The sequence below is a fragment of the Gadus macrocephalus genome, chromosome 12, assembly GCF_031168955.1.
Source record: "Gadus macrocephalus chromosome 12, ASM3116895v1".
Lineage (NCBI taxonomy): Eukaryota > Metazoa > Chordata > Actinopteri > Gadiformes > Gadidae > Gadus > Gadus macrocephalus.
The window spans coordinates 21,585,507-21,606,769 of NC_082393.1; the positions used below are offsets into that span (position 1 = coordinate 21,585,507).

A 21,263-nucleotide genomic window follows, 5' to 3' on the forward strand; every position below is an offset into this window, starting at 1 on the left:
TATGTGGTCCAGTGAAGTGCGAACTAGCATGTTTGACAACAGCTGTTTGTGTCTCTAGTTTTGTTATGATCAAATTATTGGCACATGGCAATCAGATGAACGACTTACAAAATGCTGTCCTTGATTTACGGTTATGGATCAACTTTTTTATAACACAACACATGTCTAATTGAGTCAATGCTATTTCATTGAATTTTTTTTGATGATTGTTGGGCTTACCTTGCTCCGGTGAGAGAGGGAAGCAGGCGCTGGAAACCTTGGCGATGAGCTGCGCTTTTTCTTGTGCTCCATAGCGATCTTCGTACGGCGCGCCGATCCTCTTTGAACCGTAGCAGTTCACGTGAGTCGAGGTGTGATGATTCGACCGATCTGAGATCCAAAACCATCGTTTCCGGCGCGTCTGGCACACAGTTCTGTCTTACTGCTGTACATTGAAAGCGCAAAGCCCGTGAGATCAGTAAAGGGTGGGGGTTGACAGTGGCTGACCATCCCGAGGAGCGCTGATGAGGAGTCTGCATTGATTTACTCTGCCTTGTTTCTGTGAGCACACGTTGTTGGTCACATTACCTGCACACAGGACATACATATCATCAAAGACAACATGCCGTGACAACACTGGTTTTAACACATTGTTATATTACGCAAACTTATCACACAAGGTTTACAGGGAAAAAAATGATCTCGTTCATTAACTTACGAGTCAAATAAGTCTGCATCACAACAACATTGATGGAAATTACACTAAGATTGTACAGCCTATTTTAGTATATTTTCCGTCATGAAAGAAAAATGCATTTAATGGTTTCGGCAATAGCATCCTCTTGGTCCGGTGTTTAGTATCCCCAAGCATCCAGAATGCGCGTTGCCCCCCCCCCTGATTGACCTCCGATAGATGCACTGTCCGGTTAGATCGGGAAGTGAAGCGAACTGGAGTCTTTGCTTGCCAATGAGCTACTGTCTCGATGGTGGGAGGACATCGATCGAGAAGAAGTGCATCAGGGTTGAACAGTTGAGGAGCCCTGGGATGACGAAGACTCGCCAGAGCCTGCGTCAAATCCTGGACCGCAGCCAAGGTGATTACAGGCAGAAATCAAAGTGGTGTCTGTGCATCGCAGACATGCCTGGAATCAATGCGCATAGTAGGCTGCTCACAAACTTGTGTAAGAATTAAGGCAGGGTTTGCTGCGCGATAATAGGTAATGATAAATGTGTGAGATTATAGGAGCGATATTATGCTATTATGAACTGAAAAAAAAGCGAAAGAAAAAAACGGCACCAGTAAGAGACGGGCCGTTTTGACCCAAATTACAATATTTTTTTAACCGGTCAAAAGAAAGTCTAAAGTAGTCTAAAGAAATTTGGCAATAGCCTATAATAAAAAGAAATGCTTAAAGAAAAATACTTGCAATTCGTTCCATTAATGCTCCTAGGGTAAAAAATCCTACACTTAACCATCCTTCAACAAACTTAACTTTAGGCTACTTGTTTTAGTGAGCCCAGGACCGCCTTCTGGGCATGAGGACCTGAGAGATATGGGTGTAACCTTACCTGGCTGGGGATGTTTCTTACTTTTAAATCATCTTAAGGAAGACATTCTGGGAGTAGGCTACCGTTAGCTCAACGGTGCGCCCACCTAATATCATTTGAAACGCTGACCTTAATGACAAGCGCCAAAGCATTATTCTGCTTATTCTGGGTTTCAAAAGGCGTCAAGAACCCAGAATAAGCTGAATTATTCGAGGTCCCGAATATTCATTTCATTTCTTGGATGAATGATTCAATAACGCTTGTGTTGGACTAGCGGTCACTAACTATAGTGTATATAGGGTAACAAGCAGCCAAGAATTTCAACAGCGAGGAACTTGTTGTTTCCTCACCGGTTAAGATGATCCGGTTGAGTAGAGCGCCATCTAGCGGAGCTAAGAGGCAAGCGTCGATATCTACCAACGATGTTCAGAATAATGGGTTTAGGGTTACAACTTGCTCAAAGGGGATATGGGTGCATCATCGAGAACAAGCCAGCCTATATCGTGATGTTACTTACTTTAGTCAAAGATGTTTTAAACGAAGACATTTTTTTTAATTCCGAGCAAACAAACTGTTAAACTGTTACGGTAAGAAATGGTATTGATAAAAACGGAGTAGGCCTCAAGAACAGAACGATACTATAGTCATGTTGCGCTTTTGTTAGTGCAAATGCAGTTTTCAATGGTTATAGTCAAAATAATGTTCATTTTTATTTTCTTTGCGCGCATAATTTAACCATTACGGTACAATCGGACAATAATAAAGACTGGAGGGGCTGGGCCAAGTTTTCGTCTGAAAGTTTCGCGAGTGTGGTTAAACTACAACCGTGACTCTAGCGTTTTTGGTGCAAGGGTCCCAACCATACCTGAAAAAGAGAATGATTTTACAAAAACTGTGGATTTATCTCTCCATGGGATGTCTTTTCTTTGGCCAGATTTTAACAGTTTTCGTCATTCGCGTTCTTTATTTGGTTTGGCCAGCTCTGGCCAAAAAACTTGTGCTTAAAATGGGCGAGCAGTGCACCATGACCCAAAATCCCAAATTCAGGTTTGAAGATTGGGGTCCTTCGTTTACGACGTTAACCTCCCTCAAAATTATATTCAATCACCTTTGGCTCTCTCTTGGTCAAGAAGCTTTTGTGGGTTGGGAGGCACCAGACTCACAGGTTGTTACTTTGGAGGGCAATACATCAACCATACTGAAGCACTTGAATGGTTAGTGAACTGACGCGCTTATTCATTGATTGGTGTCTTCACCAATTGCATTCTTAATGTGAAACTTTATCTCTTCAGGGAACAGACCACTTGTTCTGAGTTTCGGAAGTTGTACCTGACCCCCATTTCTGTTCAAACTTGATGAGTTCAAGGAACTTGTCAAGGACTACAGAGATGTGGCAGACTTCCTAGTTGTCTACATCGCTGAAGCTCACGCGACTGGCAAGTACTGAATTACATTGAACGCGATAGTCGAAAATAGTAACTCTATAATTAGAATGTGTTGCCTATTTGATTAGGACTGTTGATGATAAAAGTACAGGCACGAACCACCCATTGCATATAAGTTGGTTAAAATGAATTCGTCTGGTAATCATTGTGCTATTCAGCTCCATCTCATAACATCATTTTCCTTTTTATTTTACGTGAGCGGACGCTATAGTGACAGGGAATTCTGATATCTTCAGGTATTGGGATGGGTTTTAGGCATCTTGCTCATGCTCAAGGACACCTACAAGTTAGGCCGTGGTATTCAACCCAGGCACCCTCAATGTGAGTACATCAATGTTGGATCCATATTCCCTCCTCAGACGGTTGGGCATTCGGTAACAACGTGGAAATCAAGCGACACCAGACGCTGGGCGACAGGTTGGTGGCTGCCCAGACTCTAGTGGACCTTGAGCCAGGCTGTCCGGTGGTGGTGGACGACATGAGCGACGTCACCGCCTGCAAGTACGGCTCTCTCCCCGAGAGGCTGTATGTACTGCAGGCCGGCAAGGTGGTCTATAAGGTACGGGAGTTCTACTGATACAACAACCGTCACCCTGCGGACAGGTCTTTAGGAAGGTGGTCTATAAGGTACGGGAGTTCTACCGATACAACAACCGTCACCCTGCGGACAGGTCTTTAGGGAGACCTGCTGTTGCACCTTCCTGAAGGTTTTAAATTGGTTGAATTAATTGTCTGCCCTGTCTTTGTTTGTAGTTCTTATTTCTGGGTGCTCTTATCTTTTCTTTTTTTTTTTTTTAACTCATTGCCCTTATCTTATGGGCAATAATGTTTCCTGAGTTATATGCAAGTTTGGAATGTCGTGACAAATGAAAGGTGTTCAGGTTCGCCAGTCGTGCAACCACTCTACCTAGAGTGCGATTGCGTGACCTTTGATTGAAATGCTTGCGTGCGGAAAGTGCAGTGTAGATCTGGCATGACGCCAGAGGCTTCGGCAGTGAGCGTTTATGTTTGGACGCGGATCAAAACAAACGGGTTGTAGGCCTACATGGGGAGACAAAGTGGCACGCAATGTGAGGAGTAGCCTGCCTCTCACTGAACTGAACCTGACATGACAATTAAATGCAAAAATAATTCATGTTTCTGTCTTGTTTATCTTAAACAAAAAGCGGTAAGATCTTTGTTAATACGTTGATGTGTGTGTTTTTGTTACCAGGGCAGTAAAGGACCTTGGGGATACTACCCGTCTGAGGTTCGAACCTTCCTGGAGAAGATGAATTAGACACACACACACACACACACACACACACACACACACACACACACACACACACACACACACACACACACACACACACACACACACACACACACACACACACACACACACACACACACACACACACACACACACACACACACACACACACAGGATGTGTTCAATGTTTTTATGAATGAAAACTATGGATCAAACCCCATGCGGTGTCTGTAGTCTGAAAAATGTAAAAAAACAACACAGTCCAATCAGACCAGCTATTGATTTTATATCCGCCTGACTTTCTGCCTCATCTCTGGCTTTGGCTCAGGTTTGTTAAGTACTCACTTTGCACCACAACTCTAATGATGACCTGTAATTTACCACTTTGTGATAGTTTTCTGTTATGTCTCCAAGTAGGCTATTCATTCCATGCTTTTAAGTAAGACAGCTTTCTTTATGACGGTTATAGTGTAAACCTCTGGTGACTGTAATTTGATGGCTATTGAAATTTGTCTTGCCTTGAAAGTGAAGTGGAGCCTTAAGACTTTGGCTACAGCTCAATCCTATGCATGTTCACGGATTATGTCATGACCTACTCAAACACTTAATCAAATATCAAATATACCTTGTTAAACATTAATCAGCAAAAGTCTGCTTGACGTCCGAGCAAATAAATGTTAATGTCTGGATGTGTGTTTGTTTGCACGCCCTAATAAAGGACAGGGTGGACCTGCTGGTTCACAATCAGTTTGGAGTTTCTATGAAATAATAAAAGGAGCAGCCTGATGTGGCTACAGGACGTTCATAACATCCACTAAGTGCCTCTAAACTTGAAGGGCTGGTTTGGCTTGCTTTCAGCCAGCCCACATCCTATACCAATCAGCCAATATTCCCATTTGAGCCGACCGGCCTGCCTTTGTAATTCTTAATGTTTGGCAAGATACCAAGCTCTTGCTAATCGCTGTGAACAGGTATATTGATTAGGATATATTGTCAAGTCATGTCTTAAGCCGATTACAAATCTTTCACCAAATTGTTATGCTCTTATGTTGTTGCAAGGCATGTATGTGTATGCTCGGTCCTCCCTCGACCACTAGAGGGCGATGAGAATACAAGCCGCGTTGCGTAATGATTTATTTTTGTGTGGTTAAAATGCAACCGTGTGCCGTGCAGTATAACTGCCTTCAGATCGAAATTGATCATGTTTTGGCCTCTTTTGCCCTAGAGACAAACGGGTCAAAATTTGAAAGCTCTTCATGTCTGAAAAATAATCTATACTTTTCAATGACTTTCACCATCATGGAATTGACATGTGCCACTATATATATTCAAGCATGGATATCGGTTGGACTGAAAAGGGAAAACTCTTCAATTAAGATCCACAAACGTAATTGCAGTGTGGTGTGCATGGCATCAACTGGCTCCAAGAGCCTCACTATCACTCAGTTTAACCCGGCTAGTGATTTTCCCTCTGATGAGAAGGCATTTATGGGCTGAGTCCATGGGCCTGGACCCGGGCTCGCACTGCTAGAACTACTTTGGTATGGAGCATTCAGTGACAGGAAACCATGGGCCGTACAGGAAGTGATGCTTAAGCACATAGGAAAACAAGTGCCAGAAGGTAGGCGGCCTCCAAAACAACATGGACTGGTTCAAATTGTGTGGGATCTGTCTAGAAGCTCCCTTATTGTAATGAATGGCTATGTGTCACAGAAAATGAGCACTTTGAAAAGCACACAATGTAAAAGGTACCCGATTCCCTCGTTATTTTTAACACGCCGTTATGAGAAATCCATTTACAGCAAAAGCTCATCACGCCAAATCGTTTCCAACAGTTTAACAATAGTTTTATTTTAAGTTCTTTATTTAAATCTAGCCTTGGGTCATCTTGAAGCTAGACCAAATTGTAAAAAAGAAAAAAAAAAACTCATGGCAAGTAAATAAGTTACTGTAAAATTATATTAACAAGCAATTTTTCCTCAATTTGAAATAAAAAAATATCCGCAAATAAAGGCAACATAGGACAGAGTGTATAATGCTCAATGCTCACAAGAAACGAAAAACAAAAAGTCAAAAACAAATTTCTCATCACATTAACAAGACTGCTGCTAAGTTTATAATAATGCCTACTCAAATCAGTTTAGAAAGCCGTAACTAATTCTGAATAACTGGGGCAATATACGTAGTCAAAGTTTGTATCAAAATATAAAATAAAAAAAAGGGACAGGAAGGTTTTTTTGGGGGGGGGGGGGGGGTAGGGGTGCAACCAATGATACAGAGGAGAAAATACAAATGACCTATACGCATGGGAGATTACAATGGGCAACTTATTCATAGCCATGTCATCATCATATAAAAACAAAAAGAAAGAACGCCAATTCAACCGGATTGGGGTATAAACACAAAGGCTACAACACGGAGCACAGAGTGTGAAGCACAAGCAGATCAAGGAGGATATGCACGTCTTAAAGCAGGTGTCCACACAGAGCAGAGCAGCACTAGGTAGTATGTTGTACAGATTCTCAGCATTCATGCACGCACTTTCTGGCGCTCCGGTTTCAGATCGCGCCCCCCCCCCGCCCTCGGACAGAACTCAATGGGCTAGTTTGGTTTCCCCCCACCCTCTTTAGAAACGGATGGTGGCAGCAAAGAGATGAGGGACAGGGGGCGGGGTTATGGCATTGCTCTCAGAAAGCAAAGTGAACTGATTCAAAGAAACTGGGCTCAATTTGATGATTTGAAGTTTTATAACCCAATCGGGGCAGTTACAAACTTGAAATGCTGTCACAATAAAAGCATTTTATAGCATCTCCTCTATAAAATAGGGTAAAATAGTGAGGTGGCCATAGGGAGGAAGAAATACTTGTAATAATCATGTTATTTTGTTGTTTAAAGGTGGACATTAACAGGGTAAATCTGAAAACGTATGTCCACTTGACGGTTGCGTGGTGCAGTGAGTGTAGCTGTGGGTAAGATCGTCTTATTATCCCCTCGCCCACAATACATATACACACACTCTCCAGTGTTATTCAAGGACAGAAAGCAGAAACATTTCTTTCACACACCCTGCACCACAAAGCAATAATTAAAATGCACAAGGAGGTAAACTTCCACCTTCAACCCTTTTCTTTCCCTTTGCTTTGGGGGGGGGGGGGGGGGGGGGCTTGCAAAGAACCTAAAACGTGTCATATATGCATTTCAGTAGCTGGTTTTGTCAACCTTGGGGTTGTGATGAATGGAGAAAATTGTCCTTCATTTTTTTTGTTAGCAAGGAGCAGTAGTCACCAGCCATTGCATTTCTGCCGATCAGCATTCTGGTGTTTGTTTGGAACCAAAATGGCGCCTGTCCCTGATTCACTGCTGATGTTTTTGGCCTTGTCCTATTATGAGTCCAGATCCTTGGAATGATGGCAAATTAATCGTCAGGAGGGGCGGGGTCACACACTCATCGTCATGGTTGGGGAGTACTACGGAGACACAGAACCAGTGTGTAAATACGGTATATAACAAACATAAGCACAAACACAAGTCACAACAACTGTCTTTAGTCAAAGGCCCAGTACACCGTTGTTTTCTTCACTGTATTCAATGATGTCAATCTGCAGCAAGCAAAGCTTTACGGTACGGTGCACAACACTGTACTTCAACACCATTAAATGACGACCAACTGTGCCTTGTGAGGCCGTCTCCACAGAGATGCCAATTGGCCGAGGGGAGGGGACTTACGTTCTCACTCTGAAAAGAGTGGAGGAAGTTTCCACTCAGCTCCCCGTCATCCCGCGGAGTTCCAGGGGGATTGCTCATGCCACTTAAATTGTTTGGGGAATTCTGGGAAAGAAATAACATCAATAAATTAATTTCATATCCAAAAACCCCTGAAAACAATTGCTTAAAAAAGGTTGGATTATTTAGTTTTACCTTGTTCAATCCATCCATGTCACCAGAGCCTAAGAAAGCATAAAGACATGTAAATATCGGAGGACAATGTTCACATTCCATGCACCATCTTTCTTGCAGGTCAATGGCAATGGTTCCCAGCAGGAACGTGGCAGTGGTTATAATGGTGTGAACACATTGTTGCCACGCCATGTTTATCTGCAGCGCTGCGGTGTTGCATGGGGTTACCTAGTGATCCGTTCATGTGGTGTGGTTCCATGCCGGCCATGGCCCCCAGGGGCCCATCAGATCCGGGGCCCATGGGGAACTATGAAGAAACAGAGAGTGGAAAGGCTTCTTAAAACACAGTACCTGGCAAGGCAGTCAGGTCTTGACATGGTTTTAGTATAAGAGTCAAATGTACAGTGAAGAGACCTCTAGGACATTTGATTAAAGCTAGTGGAGTTTAGGAAAAAATTGTTTTTGGCTTGAATAATTATTTGTTTGGAAGAAGAAAAAAATACTTCCTACATATAAATCATTTCAACTTATATTGAAGTATAACCTTGTTACACCTAAAACCTGAACCTCAAATATATGAATGAATCAAGTGTTTCTTGATTTTACTGTTTACAATGGCAGTTGCAGCATTTGCAGAAGGCATTTCTAAAATAAGGACTAAGAAGAGCCAAATATTTATAGTGCCCGAGTTCCAAGTGTGTTTGAGGGCTTACAGTTACAAAACACATGCTCTGCTGGAAGCTAACAAACTATCGTATCCAATTTTGCAAACAAGACTCCTAGCCCAGGAATGACAGAGGAAACATCTGAGGCTTACGTTATTCCTGTTGCCTGGTCCAGTGTTGATCATGGTGTACAAGTTGTCGCCCGAGTTGTTGGAGTCTGGAAGCAAAGCAAAGACAAAGGAAAAGCAGTACGGTCAGACTTGTACATTTGAATACATGATACAGCATGGATTGGTTGAGAGCCATCGGCTCATGATGGGAGGAATGCCTACCTGCAGGGCTTGGCATGATGGGAGTTCCTGGGGGACCCCCACCTCCAGACGCCCCCTTTGATGAGAGAAACGCATTAGCAACATACCCATTAGCATAGAAAACATCTGCACATTACATGATGTACCATTGGCCTCCAACACTACAAACTCTTATGTTGAAATCTTCTTACCCCATATGCACCGGGAGAGGGAGATGAGTAAGGCATCTGAGAAAACAAAACAAGGACAAGGAAAATAAACACTGATGGCTGAGAAAGTAAATGTAAACTACGCTAATTGGCGTAAAATAAATAAATATAAAGGGCCATGATTATCATTTGATCAGCCCCAAACATCATTGCTTCCCCCACGGGTAGTCTTAGTTTACACCAAGACACGTACTACAATTACAGCCTGTACTGGACAGCCGAGGCACATTAGAACAGACAGTAAATCTCTTAACTAGGAGAAGACTGCACCGCAACCTGAACCAAGATGATTCTGGTCAGAAACAGCCTTTGAAATGTGGCTCAATATTCCCCAAGACCCAATAATTGTTTAGAAGGTACATACACAGAGTGGACACAGTGCGTAAAAAACTGTGCAATTTGAACAACACTTGTTTGGAGTGGTCGTCTTTTCGCCAATTTGTGACTCACCCGTCATTATCCAGACCTTTGCAAAGCACTATAATATATTTCTAATTGCAACAGATGATGGAGGATGTTAACGTTTCGCCAGATTTAACCACGATTTTGGCCACATGAAACAAAATGTCTGCCTCCGAAAAAGCTTAATTGAAAGGTTAAACAGTGAGTCATTCCAGATGCATTGGGGAGTATGTGCTGATATGTACTCACAGAATTGGCATTGTTGGGATTGGGCCATGGCCGACCGGTACCGGGGCCCCTGGACAGCAAGGTCACTTTGGTTAGAGACAACATTCTCATATAATAAAAAGAAGAAAAATAACATTAATACCAAGGAAATAATAGAGGCTTACATGTTCACTCCTGGCATCCCGGGGCCCATGGCGTTGTGTGGGGGCCTCATCCCACCCCCAAAGTTCTGGGGAGACAAAACCGTTTAACAAACTTTTAAAATCATAGCTTATCTAATGCCGTTTAGAGGAATCCATTTTGCATTGAATTCATATTGACCGACAATGCTGCTTAAGGAATTTAGCTAAATAGTAAAGTGGATTAGGGTTGAGTTTACCTGAGGGCCGGGCCCCATGGGTCCCATGCCTCGGGGCCCACTCATTCTCTGCATTGGCCCCAAGTTGGGATGGCCTGCGAGAGGGAGAAGGCCATGAGGGATTGTTATTCGTAAAAATATATTCGTATTCTGTTGATAATTCAATGATAATTCAAATATTGCCAAGATATTCCTGAGGGATCTAAACTATGAAGAGTGAGCAGGCCCACTCAGGGGCTCACCTTGTGGTCTTGTGGGGTCCATGTTGGCCAACATGGGGTGGGGACCTGGGCCTCCACCAGGTGGCTAAACAACAACCACAAAACAACAACACTGGTCAATCCACCTCAAGCCTCCACATGGTGGTTCTGAGTCCATCAGAATGGATCGGGGGTGGGAGTGTACCTGATTCCCCATCCTGATGGGAGGCCCTCTGGGGCCGCCGGCGAAGCGAGGCGACATGAAGGACTGGAAATAAATGAAGAGGATCACTTTGCATTCCTTCACAGTTCTACAGATGTAACGGTCCATAAGATAACAATACAAAAATAAAACTATTGTATGGATCCGGCGCTTGGACAAAAACTGCCAAAAGCATGGTGCGGAGGAACGTGTAAAGCATGAAGCATCAGCAGCAACAACAACAACAGCTCTTCGTGGTGGCAGCAAAGAGCTGATTGGACAGAGGCGGGAGAGCCAGGGAGGAGGAGACAGGGGGGGGGGGGGGTGTACCTGGTTGTGGGGTCCCATCATACTGTTAGGGGGAGGAGCCTGGGGGTGAGGGGAGCCTTGGGGACCTGGCGGACCCTGCAGCGCGGCAAGAGGAACCAGGAACAAGCAAAACGACAGAGAGGGGGGGGGGGGAAGAGAGAGAGAGAGCGAGAGAGAGAGCGAGAGAGAGCGAGAGAGAGCGAGATGGGAATGCGAGAGAGGGAGAGAAAGAGACAGAGGGGTGGGCAAGTGGGAGAGAGACAGACACAGAGAGAGGCCGAGGTGGGTAAGCAGGAAGAAGAGAGAGTTGGATACAGAGACATGACAAGAGGGGGGAGGGTGGTGAAGAAAGAGAGGCGGGGTTACTGCAGGGCTGAGGAGGCCACTTTGGAATAGGCCGGATCAAAAGTGTAGCGCCATTTAAAAAAAAAAAATAATAATAATAGAAGGGGAACTTAGCAGAAAAAAATAAATAAAGCATGGTTATTACGCCGATTTGACTTCACGTCACAAAGGCAGCGAGGCGGGAGCAGACAAGACGAGACGTTGGCAGCGGCGGCGTTTGAGAGGATCCGTGCCCGACCGCCTGTCACTCAGGGCTATTAAGGACCCCACTGTACGCAACGTGTCATCACCGCTTATCTCCCCCCCCCCCCCCCCACTCCCCCAAAATGAACAGCATCAATTAAGCCCTGTGTAATTAGTTCTACAACATCCTTCCACACAGGGAATGTGCCACTAATGTTGCTGATCTGACAAGACTGGGGGGAGCCTAATTGAATTCTACGCCAATACATCCTGCTATAGAACGAGCAAGTGTTTGAGTCGGCAAATGAGACACGCGTGTGTGTGCGTGCGTGCGTGTGTGTGCATATGCGTACATGGGTGTATACGTGTGCGCTTGTGTGTGTCATGAGAAAGATAATTCACACTGAAAGATAAAATGTCTCCCTCTGCACTGGGTTTACTGCGACCGCTGTCCTGCAGCCTCCTCCCTCCCACCACCTAACCTGCTCGGTGGAGAGTGCAGGCGGGGGACTTTCTAGCGGTGGGCGGCAGCGCCATAATTTAGGCTTATGTCACCTCCTAAAGGCAGTTCTGCACGCTTGCCTGCCAAGAATTAATCTTCATGGAGATATTGATTTATGGTGGGAGCTGCAACTTTCGATTTCTACATTAGGGAAAATGGCCTGGCCACGCCTGCGTGTTTACTACACTGGAGAGAGGGCCAGACTCTGTGTCTGCTCCCCCGTGCTACGCATCCCACACCCACAGCAGCGGAACAAAGCGAGCAGCAAGGCAGGATGGTGGCAGCACGAACGAGGACTCACGCTTCATATGAATCCCATATATTTTTCAGATGTAAAACAAATGTATTTCACATAAACATAGGATTGATATTTTGTGAGTGAGATGTATATATATGAAGTCAGTGTCAGTGAAGACATTAACGAGTTGGCAGTGACATAGCAGAAGATAAATAAATACATCAATTAATAATGGATGGGTGCATTAAAGACGCATAGGTAAAAATAGGCGAAAGCGTAATATAGCATTTATAATGTATGTGCAAATTAGGCCTTCATTAACTCTCCCTCATCCCACTCCTCCTGCACTCTCGTTAGAATACCAGTCCAGTGTATCCTCTCCATTCATCCAACCCAGCACCACTGCAATCAGCCATGCAAAAAATTAACCCCTTTTTATTCCAAACCTTTTTGAGGCTTCAAAAACATTTTAATTTTTTTTTCCATTCTTCCATCGACATTATTGTCATTGTTGGGAGAAATATCTTGGAAAATAATGAGCAAATTGGTATCTAGTATAAAAACGCATGATGCTACTGTAGGGGGGAATTAGCTCAGCCTTAGACTGAATGTAGGACGCATTAAAAGAAAGAGCAATACAAAAAGAGACTTAATAAGGGAAAGTAGCCTAGATATTTGATCATGTAGAGCAGAAGCCACAGTATTATGAAACCCAGACGGCGGGATGGCTATAAATTGCAGACTGAAAACTGAACATTAACGGCAAAAACATTGGCCTGGTGCACATTAGTGCGTTCGCATGCTATTGTTGTTCTGTTTTTATTGTTCTACCGTTTCTGTTGGTATGAGAGCACCAGAGACTTACTGGAATAACTGATCACACTAAAACCTCACCCCGTGCAACACACACACACCTTGGTAGCCCTATAGCTCGACAGACAGAAACACACACACACACACACACACACACACACACACACACACACACACACACACACACACACACACACACACACACACACACACACACACACACACACACACACACACACACACACACACACACACACACACACACACACCTTGGTAGCCCTATAGCTGAGCTCGACAGACAGAAAAACACACACACAACCACAACCACACACACACACCTCAGGGCTGCTGCTGGACAAATATTTGAGGGGAAACACTGCAGTGGGATAAAAGATAGTCTTAAAACGACATCACAGGACAGAAATGCAGTGCAGCATGCTCTGCTAGGCCGGAGTCACCGCAGATACATTAGCTGTGGCTTGGAGTGACGACAGACGGACGGACGGAGCGGGCTGGAGCAGAAGAGGAGGTTGTACAGGGACAGAGCATAATGAACCCATAGAGGAATTGCTGGCAGACTGACCTGGAAGAAGCCCGGTGGCATGGGCCCTCCTGGCATGCCCTCACCGGGGGGCATCCCTCCCATGACAGGACTGGGGGCCGCGGCCGCACTCTGCAGGAGGGGGGGGGGGGGGGGGGGGGGGAAAGGCACGGGTTAGCTCCACTGGGATGACACCACGCAAATCACTGAAAACATTTTAGGGGGATGAAACGGCAACAACGCTCGAAGAGATATACACTGGCTTTAGCTTGGACTCAAATTTGCAATCACAGTAGAGTGGAATTTTTGCACTTTGTTCGTCTTCCGTTGCACCACCATGGCAAAGAGAAAAGAGAAAAAAAAAGTGCATCCTTGATGTCGCCCATCGTGAAGCATTGGGATTCTTAATGCATTGAAACCATTTGGATGATAAATCATTGAGATTCAACCCTGCAACAAATCCACATAAAAATAAAACGTTGCACAAGACCGCCTTTTCTGAGCTCCGCCGATCTAGAACTCAGCCAATCAGATAAACCACGGTGGGATTCGCCATCGGCGGCCCCTAAAGTGCTCCAGCACAGCATGGGGGCTTCACTGGGCCGATTTCCGGCACAGACCACAACTCCTAATTCACTAATGTGCCATTTGCTTCAGTCACACACACGCGCACTAATTGACCGAGTTGTCTGCCCCCTCAAGCCTGAGCAATATGAGATGAGCTAATGTCCCCCCGCAGCCCTCCCCCGACCGCCACCCCTAGCGTCTTAGCGGCCAAACCCAGGAAGACGTGAGGCCAGCCGTGACTCAAAAGTGTTACTTTCACTTTGATCAAATGGTTTTATTATCACACACACACACACACACCTCAAGGAAAGAGCTGTTTATATTTTGATGTTGGTCATACTATAGAATGATTTATTGCTTTTGTGGAGAGAATAATACAGAACATAAAGAAACTTTAGAAAGAAAGATTGCAATATTGCTCACACAATTAGATTATTTCCCCAAATAGTTCAGCCCCCACACACACACACACACACACACACACACACACACACACACACACACACACACACACACACACACACACACACACACACACACACACACACACACACACACACACACACACACACACACACGTAGCCCTATAGCTGAGCTCGACAAGGCAGAAAAACGCTGGTCAACCGCCAGCCCACTCCCTGGCATTGACTGCATCTTCGCTAATGATATCAGCGCAGGCTGCAGCTGCAGGGCCTCTGTGAAATACCACAGCAGGCGGAGAAGTGGGGCTGCAGGAGACGGAGGCGCGACCACGGGCGCGATCGGACCACACAACCAACACGGTGAGTCTTCAGGTCAGGCTCTAGGGGCCTATAGGAATGTTTGAAGATGGCTTTGTTGTTTACAAGGCTTCCCCCCCCCCTCTAAACTATACCGTGTACAGCATTACTGTTCCAACAAAAAGGATACTGGGAAGCAGAATGTCTCACGGTGATCTTTTTGGAAGTGCAATCGTAAAAGAAATAAAAATACTTTGAAAATCACACAAGCCTGATTATTCAAGAAGTATCGTTGTGTATTCAACAAAATACTGGGAGTTACTTAAGGTCATTCAATGGGGGACAGTATATTGTTTGTATCCTTGGTGTTATATAGTCCAACGTCTATTATCATAGAGACAGATAAGAGAAAGAGAAGGAAGGTGAAATAGATAACAGCCCATAATCTCGTCCTAACACTTGTGCTTCATAACATACTCTTACAAAGATGGCAGCGTGTTGACAATAGAGTTGTAAATGTTTTGATTCACCCGAGCCCAACCGATACCTGTTGGCCTACAACAGATACAGCGGTATCGGAACACAACGTAAATGTGTTCCGATATGATAACTTGAGAAATGGTGTTGATTCATATATGAAATCACCTCTTTGTAGATCCTCTATTGTGGTGGCAAAAGCTCTCTATACTTTAACAGACCACATCCGTACCAACACTGAGTTTTAAATACCAAGGTGCTGCTCCACCCACAGGATACCACGATATGTGGAGATGGACTAAAGGCAGAGATATATGTATCAATCTATCTATCATTTTTTACTCCCTTTTATCAGTTATTGGCCCATTGAAATCCGTTGGGCTCTGCAAATCCCCAATTTAAAACAACTGAACACAGCATCGGCCAGGAGCCACGGTTGGGTTTCTAGAGTGCACCGACTCCACCACATGTGAAGCCTGTGGATTTTGAAGACCTAACATCTCCAACATCCTTTGCCAATACCTAAAAACACACTTCCCAGGTTGTCTTCAACCATGTCATCATCACAAGACTTTGCAACGGCCTTTAAAAGGGCTTTGATGAACGTTAAAAAGCAGTTCTTAAAAAGGCATAAACATTCCCCGTCCAGACCCTGACGCAGCGCAATAAACACCTTGTGTATTCGGCACAATTTGAACACCAAAGCAACCCTCTGGATTTCAATTAGATATTAAAACAAGGCTAAAAATACAGAGTCGGTCGGGCTGCTTTGAAACTCGAGGACTGTTTGTCAACTTGTAGAGTAACGTGCATGTTGTGCAAGATCTTATCCATGTCCCATTACCACTCCACTGTGCTCAGCAAAATGTCCTGGAGTGCAGCCTGAGCAGTGTGTGTGTGTGTGTGTGTGTGTGTGTGTGTGTGTGTGTGTGTGTGTGTGTGTGTGTGTGTGTGTGTGTGTGTGTGTGTGTGTGTGTGTGTGTGTGTGTGTGTGTGTGTAAAGGGGCAGATGTCTCAGCCAAGCCCAGGGCTCCTGTCTGGGTTCTACCTTAAACCTCCCCCCCACCCCCCAGGGACCTTCTTTATGACAATCTAAGCCCGCCCGCCCGACCCCCCCCACACACACACACACACACACACACAACCCACACACACACACACACACACACACACAACCCACTTCAGCCTGCATGTAGCACGGGCAATCCTAGCCTAGCAAATTTCCCTTGATTCAGAAGAGGTTACAAAAGGACAGTGCGAGTGCTCCCTTCTACAAAGACAAAAAAGGGACGGGGAGAGAGTAGACTAGAGAGAAAAACGCAGAGACGGAGACAAAGTGGTTTACTGAGGGGAAAAACACACAGAGACGGCGAAAGAGAGAAGAAAGGACGGACACATGGCCTGAGAGCCAATGAGATCAACAGTTTTTTATTAACGTGCCGTAGTGAGTGTAGCTGAGGGTGGGGAGGGTGCGGGGTGCGGAGACCACCCATCCACCCTCGCTCCTGACCTCACTCCTTCCCCTGGAGCCCGAGCTCTGACGGGGGCCGCGGCCCTATGTTTAGCTTGTAAATGTTTAACCATCAATCAACATCATAAAACACCACTCTGGATCCAGCGGAGATGTTTCTTCTTCCTCGATCCCACCGTCTCAGACTCTCATCCCCCCCCCCCCTCTCCCTCCCTCCCTCTCTCTCAACCCCCCCCCCCCACCCTTCTCCCCCTCTTTCTCTGCAGCTACGGCCAGGAGAGCGGCCTGCAGCAGGCCTAATTCATTCCCTCTGCCTTCCCCACCTCCCCCTGCTCTTCCACGGTGTATGCCCGGCATATGCCACGACATCCCGCCCCTTCCCAATCTGCCGCTCAGTTTCCTGACAGCCATCAATCAAGCGCCGATGCCATGGCGACCAGGGCCCCGGAGGGAGCGTCCGTCAGGGCCCAGTGTGTGTGTGAGAATACACCAGGGCTTTACGAGCCCTGCTGGCTAGCCAGGCAGCCATCACCTTCCCCCACAGCTGAGACAAAGGCTACGGCCCAAGGACTTGTACTGTCCACACACACACACACACACACACACACACACACACACACACACACACACACACACACACACACACACACACACACACACACACACACACACACACACACACACACACACACACACACACACACTAATGCTTTCCATGATAGGACAGCATCAGCTGGATCAACTGCATAGGCTTAACAGTTCCACTTTGTAACACAAACCAAATGTAATGCGTCATGTGAAAAAAAAAAACCTCAAAATCATTTGAAAACTCAATTTTCTTTCGGAAATGAATAATTTCCACCGCTCTCATTTGTGTTTGTGACGGGTAGCAACGGTACCGTTTTGAGCCAAAACTCAAGAGTTGAATCCAAACAAAATTTCCATCCATCACATAGAAATAAATTCTTACGTGTTAGCGAGGCCTTTCTGGACGCATACAACACACCCACACACAAACGCACTGAGAAACGGGCCACAAAGAGCCAACGAGTGCACTCACTTTTAGTCGCATGTCGCTCCTCTTAAATGCGAGCAAACAGAAACACATGTCGTGAAGTGTGCTTCAGCGTCTGCGTGAGAAGGAACCGGGGGTCGTGGAGCGAGGGCCCCCGCGTCAAGCCCCTCTACCGGCGCCCAGGTCACCTACCCGATCAGGAGGCCTGTTGCCCCTGACAACCCTATCTGCGAGGAGCAGGGCCAACATCTACCTTTTTAACCCCTTCCTGTTTGCCGTGGCATCTCTCTAGCAACGCAGCGGGGCCGAGCAGAAGTCGCACTAGAGGGGTTAGAGAGGTTTCCGTTCCTTCAAGCATCTCACTTCGTATCTGATATGACGACTCAAACTATGAACTGCACAGTCACGTCACGTGTCTCAACTGCTTCCTGGAGCGTGCAAGACAAATTCTAATAAAATGAGGACAGGGGGTGGCAGGGTGGGGGGGGGGGGGGGGGGGGGGGGAGAGAAACAAACGGTTGAGGTTCAGTTTGAACCAGTTTATGATAGATTAGGGCTGCCAGTCAGCCCGAATAAGGACACGTTCAGACTACATGGCTAATGATTTAACGCGCAATAACCACTGAAAGATATCATTCATACCACGTTAACCAGCCAACATCATGCAATTTAACAGGAGCCACAGACTGAGAACTTAACAATGATTGACTAATAACATGGTCGTGTCCAGAGCATCTTACTCCATTCATAATTTCATTTCAGTTCTGCTGGTTTTTTGTGGACATAGGGCTACTGACCGGTGACCTGCAGGATGTTCATGAAGGTTTCAGGTTTCACCATATGCTTAAGCCACCAAGCCAAGTCAGACACATCTAAAAACACACAAAACCAACTTAGGCGCACACTATTGGAGTACTGCGGGCCCGGCCTCCTCTGGGGAGTGAAGCAGGGTGCTGGAATACAACACAGCCCAAGGGGGGAGGGCACATGGACAGGTCTGAATCAGGACTGACCGTCAGCAGCTTTTTCCCCAGAAGCACCTAGGTGACTAGTTGGGAGGATTCTCAGGCCAAACAACATAGCCATGACCAAGAATGGCTGACAAAAAAACAGCCCCCTTTGTACAACCTTAAAATTGGCCAACTTTAGAATTACAGGACATTATGCATGACTCAGGGAAAAATACAATATGTACTTCCTAAAGAGTGTGGTGGCAATTTATTTTTACGAATTACAGAAAAAAACTCTCATCAGTCAACATCTGGAGTAAAAGAAAGAAAAATGCTCTACCAAAGTTCTCAGAGAATAAAAAACCACGACATAAATGTAAGGTCTTGGAATTGCTCGTAAGAAAGACTCAATGTTCTTCGAGGACAGGCTCTCCTGTTGTTTTTTTCTGACCACTGAAGTTTTTCACAGTAAAGGCACTGCCTTCCTCATTGCCACCGCCACAACAAGACTGAAACATATGGGCCCCTGGTCGCATCGCGAGGACAAGAGACTCACGTAGTCGTGGAAGGCCTTCGCTTCACTGGAGTGGTCGCATGTCTCTCGTCTCTCTGGAGCGGCACAATAAAGGTCCCAGAACACACTTTGGTCGGGAGGAGAAAGAAAAGGAAAGATAAGACAATAAAAAAGGTACCCCTGGACATGTTTACACAGAGATGAGAACATCTTTACTCACCACCACCAGGAATGTAGGAATCCCGGAGGTTCTCCAAGAGTTATGTTCTTCTCCCATCGTATCTATGATACCAAAATTCACAAATAAATTTAAAAACTCTTAGATGTTAATATCCTAAAGGCATTGGTAAAAAATATACAAATTATGTTCATTTTTTAATTTTACTTTTTTTAAGAAAATACAAGATTTATTATTCGATATTTGTTGAAATAGGAATATAAAATAGGCCTGTACTTTTGCTTAATAAAATGGCTCTTACCTCAGACAAAAAGGTCTGTGCAGACTTCTGTGCTCCTATGTGTAACAAATATTCATAGACGTATAGGGCCAACCTGCGTGAAAGAAAACATTAAAAAAATATAAAAGATAACGCCAACATTCGGTCAATACCAAATTAATTGGCAATAACGCCAATTGGTAACATTTCCTCCACACACAGAACGGTGTCGGTACAGACTCTGAACAATGGCTGCCAATAGCCTATGCCAAACAATTAAATGAGGGCTGTGTAACCAAGCAAAACCCTGGCAAGGATTCATACTCAAACATGGAAAGTGACGATGGAGTAAAGTATTGCTTAAAAATAAAAATAAAAACTGCAATACTATCATCATCGTAACATAGATAACCCTTGTGTTTTTACGTTGTGGTCTACAGAAGGTAATAAAACGTAACCCATGAAAAGCGCAACAGAGAAACAATGTAGCAAGGCGTTGTTATTGTTTTCGATTATGAACAATCGCGAATCATTCAAACTGAATACATAAAGAAACACCAAGCAGTACAAAATAGCGAAACGCACAATCTTTGACGTTATTAAATCGATAGCAGTGAGCCAAAGACGGCGGAATACAGCTCAGAGCAGGAATGGCGAGCTGCAGACAAGGCGGTTCATTCAATTCCATTCTCGGCAGGAGGAAATCGCCTATCGCAGGCTCTCCAGAAAACACGAGAGGCTACGTAGAACAACTTGCAGGATAAGCAAAAATAAAACGAGTTTAGGAGCTTACTTTTCTCTTGCTTGGCCGTCTGACGGCACGGGGGTTCCTTTGCCTTTGGGGAACATGATTTTGTGTGGGAGGACGCCCGCCTTCTCTTTCTTTTCGCTATTTCATCTGTCAGATCATCCCCGGCCGCGACCCTCTAGCGCTCCAACCGCACTCCTCAACCGAGCCTGGTCAAGGGGATGTGGCTATACGGATTTGATTGGCATTTCATCTAACCAATGAGCAAGCAGTATTGCCTTAAGGGCCCTGCCTTTTAGCCTGGTACAGTTACGGTAATGTGTGCGTGTATTACAATTAATAAAATGCATTTCCACTTTATTTTAAATACTTGCAAATAAAGAAAATATTCTAAACCTTCTACCTGATCATGGCTTAGAGACTGAGTAGAGCTTGTCATATTTTTGGGGGAGAAATTAAAACTAAAGCAATGAAGCAAACATACAGTCCTCCTCATAATTTTTTGATTGGAATGAAATCAATTCTGCCGAAATGTTATCAGACTGATGCATTGTATAAGGATATTAAATTCATCAACATACAGTTATTTAACATACAATAAATAACATTTTAAATATAGATTATATTTTCCATCAAACCATTAATGACACTTTTAGTATAGCTTTCTCTTGCTTTTTCTAGGTTAGGGTTAGGTTCCTTAGTGTGCCCGTAAAATCATAAACTAAGCAAATAGGA

General features: G+C 45.0%; 3 protein-coding genes across 6 annotated transcripts in view; 1 reads left to right on the forward strand and 2 right to left on the reverse strand.

The window, feature by feature from the left end:
- LOC132469852 (zinc finger protein GLIS1-like) overlaps window positions 1-606 on the reverse strand; it is a 29,201-nt gene extending 28,595 nt beyond the window's left edge. The window contains exon 1 of the mRNA XM_060067957.1: window positions 220-606. The gene's annotated coding sequence lies outside the window, so the exon portion shown is untranslated. The remainder of the gene's footprint in view (window positions 1-219) is intronic.
- A 1,709-nt stretch (window positions 607-2,315) lies between these two features.
- Window positions 2,316-6,255, forward strand: dio1 (iodothyronine deiodinase 1). The gene is made up of 4 exons (XM_060067987.1): window positions 2,316-2,741; window positions 2,820-2,963; window positions 3,332-3,531; window positions 4,186-6,255. Exons 1-4 carry the CDS (start codon window positions 2,405-2,407, stop codon window positions 4,249-4,251), a joined length of 747 nt encoding a protein of 248 aa, XP_059923970.1. The 5' UTR covers window positions 2,316-2,404; the 3' UTR covers window positions 4,252-6,255.
- ssbp3b (single stranded DNA binding protein 3b) lies at window positions 6,050-20,791 on the reverse strand. Of its 4 annotated transcripts, XM_060067963.1 has the most exons (18): window positions 20,574-20,791; window positions 19,823-19,895; window positions 19,564-19,625; window positions 19,386-19,470; window positions 13,673-13,762; window positions 11,030-11,104; window positions 10,703-10,765; window positions 10,540-10,603; window positions 10,319-10,392; window positions 10,104-10,168; window positions 9,961-10,009; window positions 9,292-9,327; window positions 9,122-9,176; window positions 8,942-9,006; window positions 8,353-8,431; window positions 8,146-8,174; window positions 7,954-8,055; window positions 6,050-7,694 (listed from the first exon to the last, which is right to left on the reverse strand). In XM_060067963.1, exons 1-18 carry the CDS (start codon window positions 20,627-20,629, stop codon window positions 7,665-7,667), a joined length of 1,152 nt encoding a protein of 383 aa, XP_059923946.1. In that variant the 5' UTR covers window positions 20,630-20,791; the 3' UTR covers window positions 6,050-7,664. The 4 variants fall into 4 exon arrangements, with proteins under 4 accessions (XP_059923946.1, XP_059923947.1, XP_059923948.1 ...); XM_060067964.1 differs by lacking the exon at window positions 11,030-11,104 and having other exon boundaries at window positions 20,574-20,727; XM_060067965.1 differs by lacking the exons at window positions 19,386-19,470; window positions 19,564-19,625; window positions 19,823-19,895; window positions 20,574-20,791 and adding an exon at window positions 17,925-17,987.
- Between the last annotated feature and the right edge of the window lie 472 nt (window positions 20,792-21,263).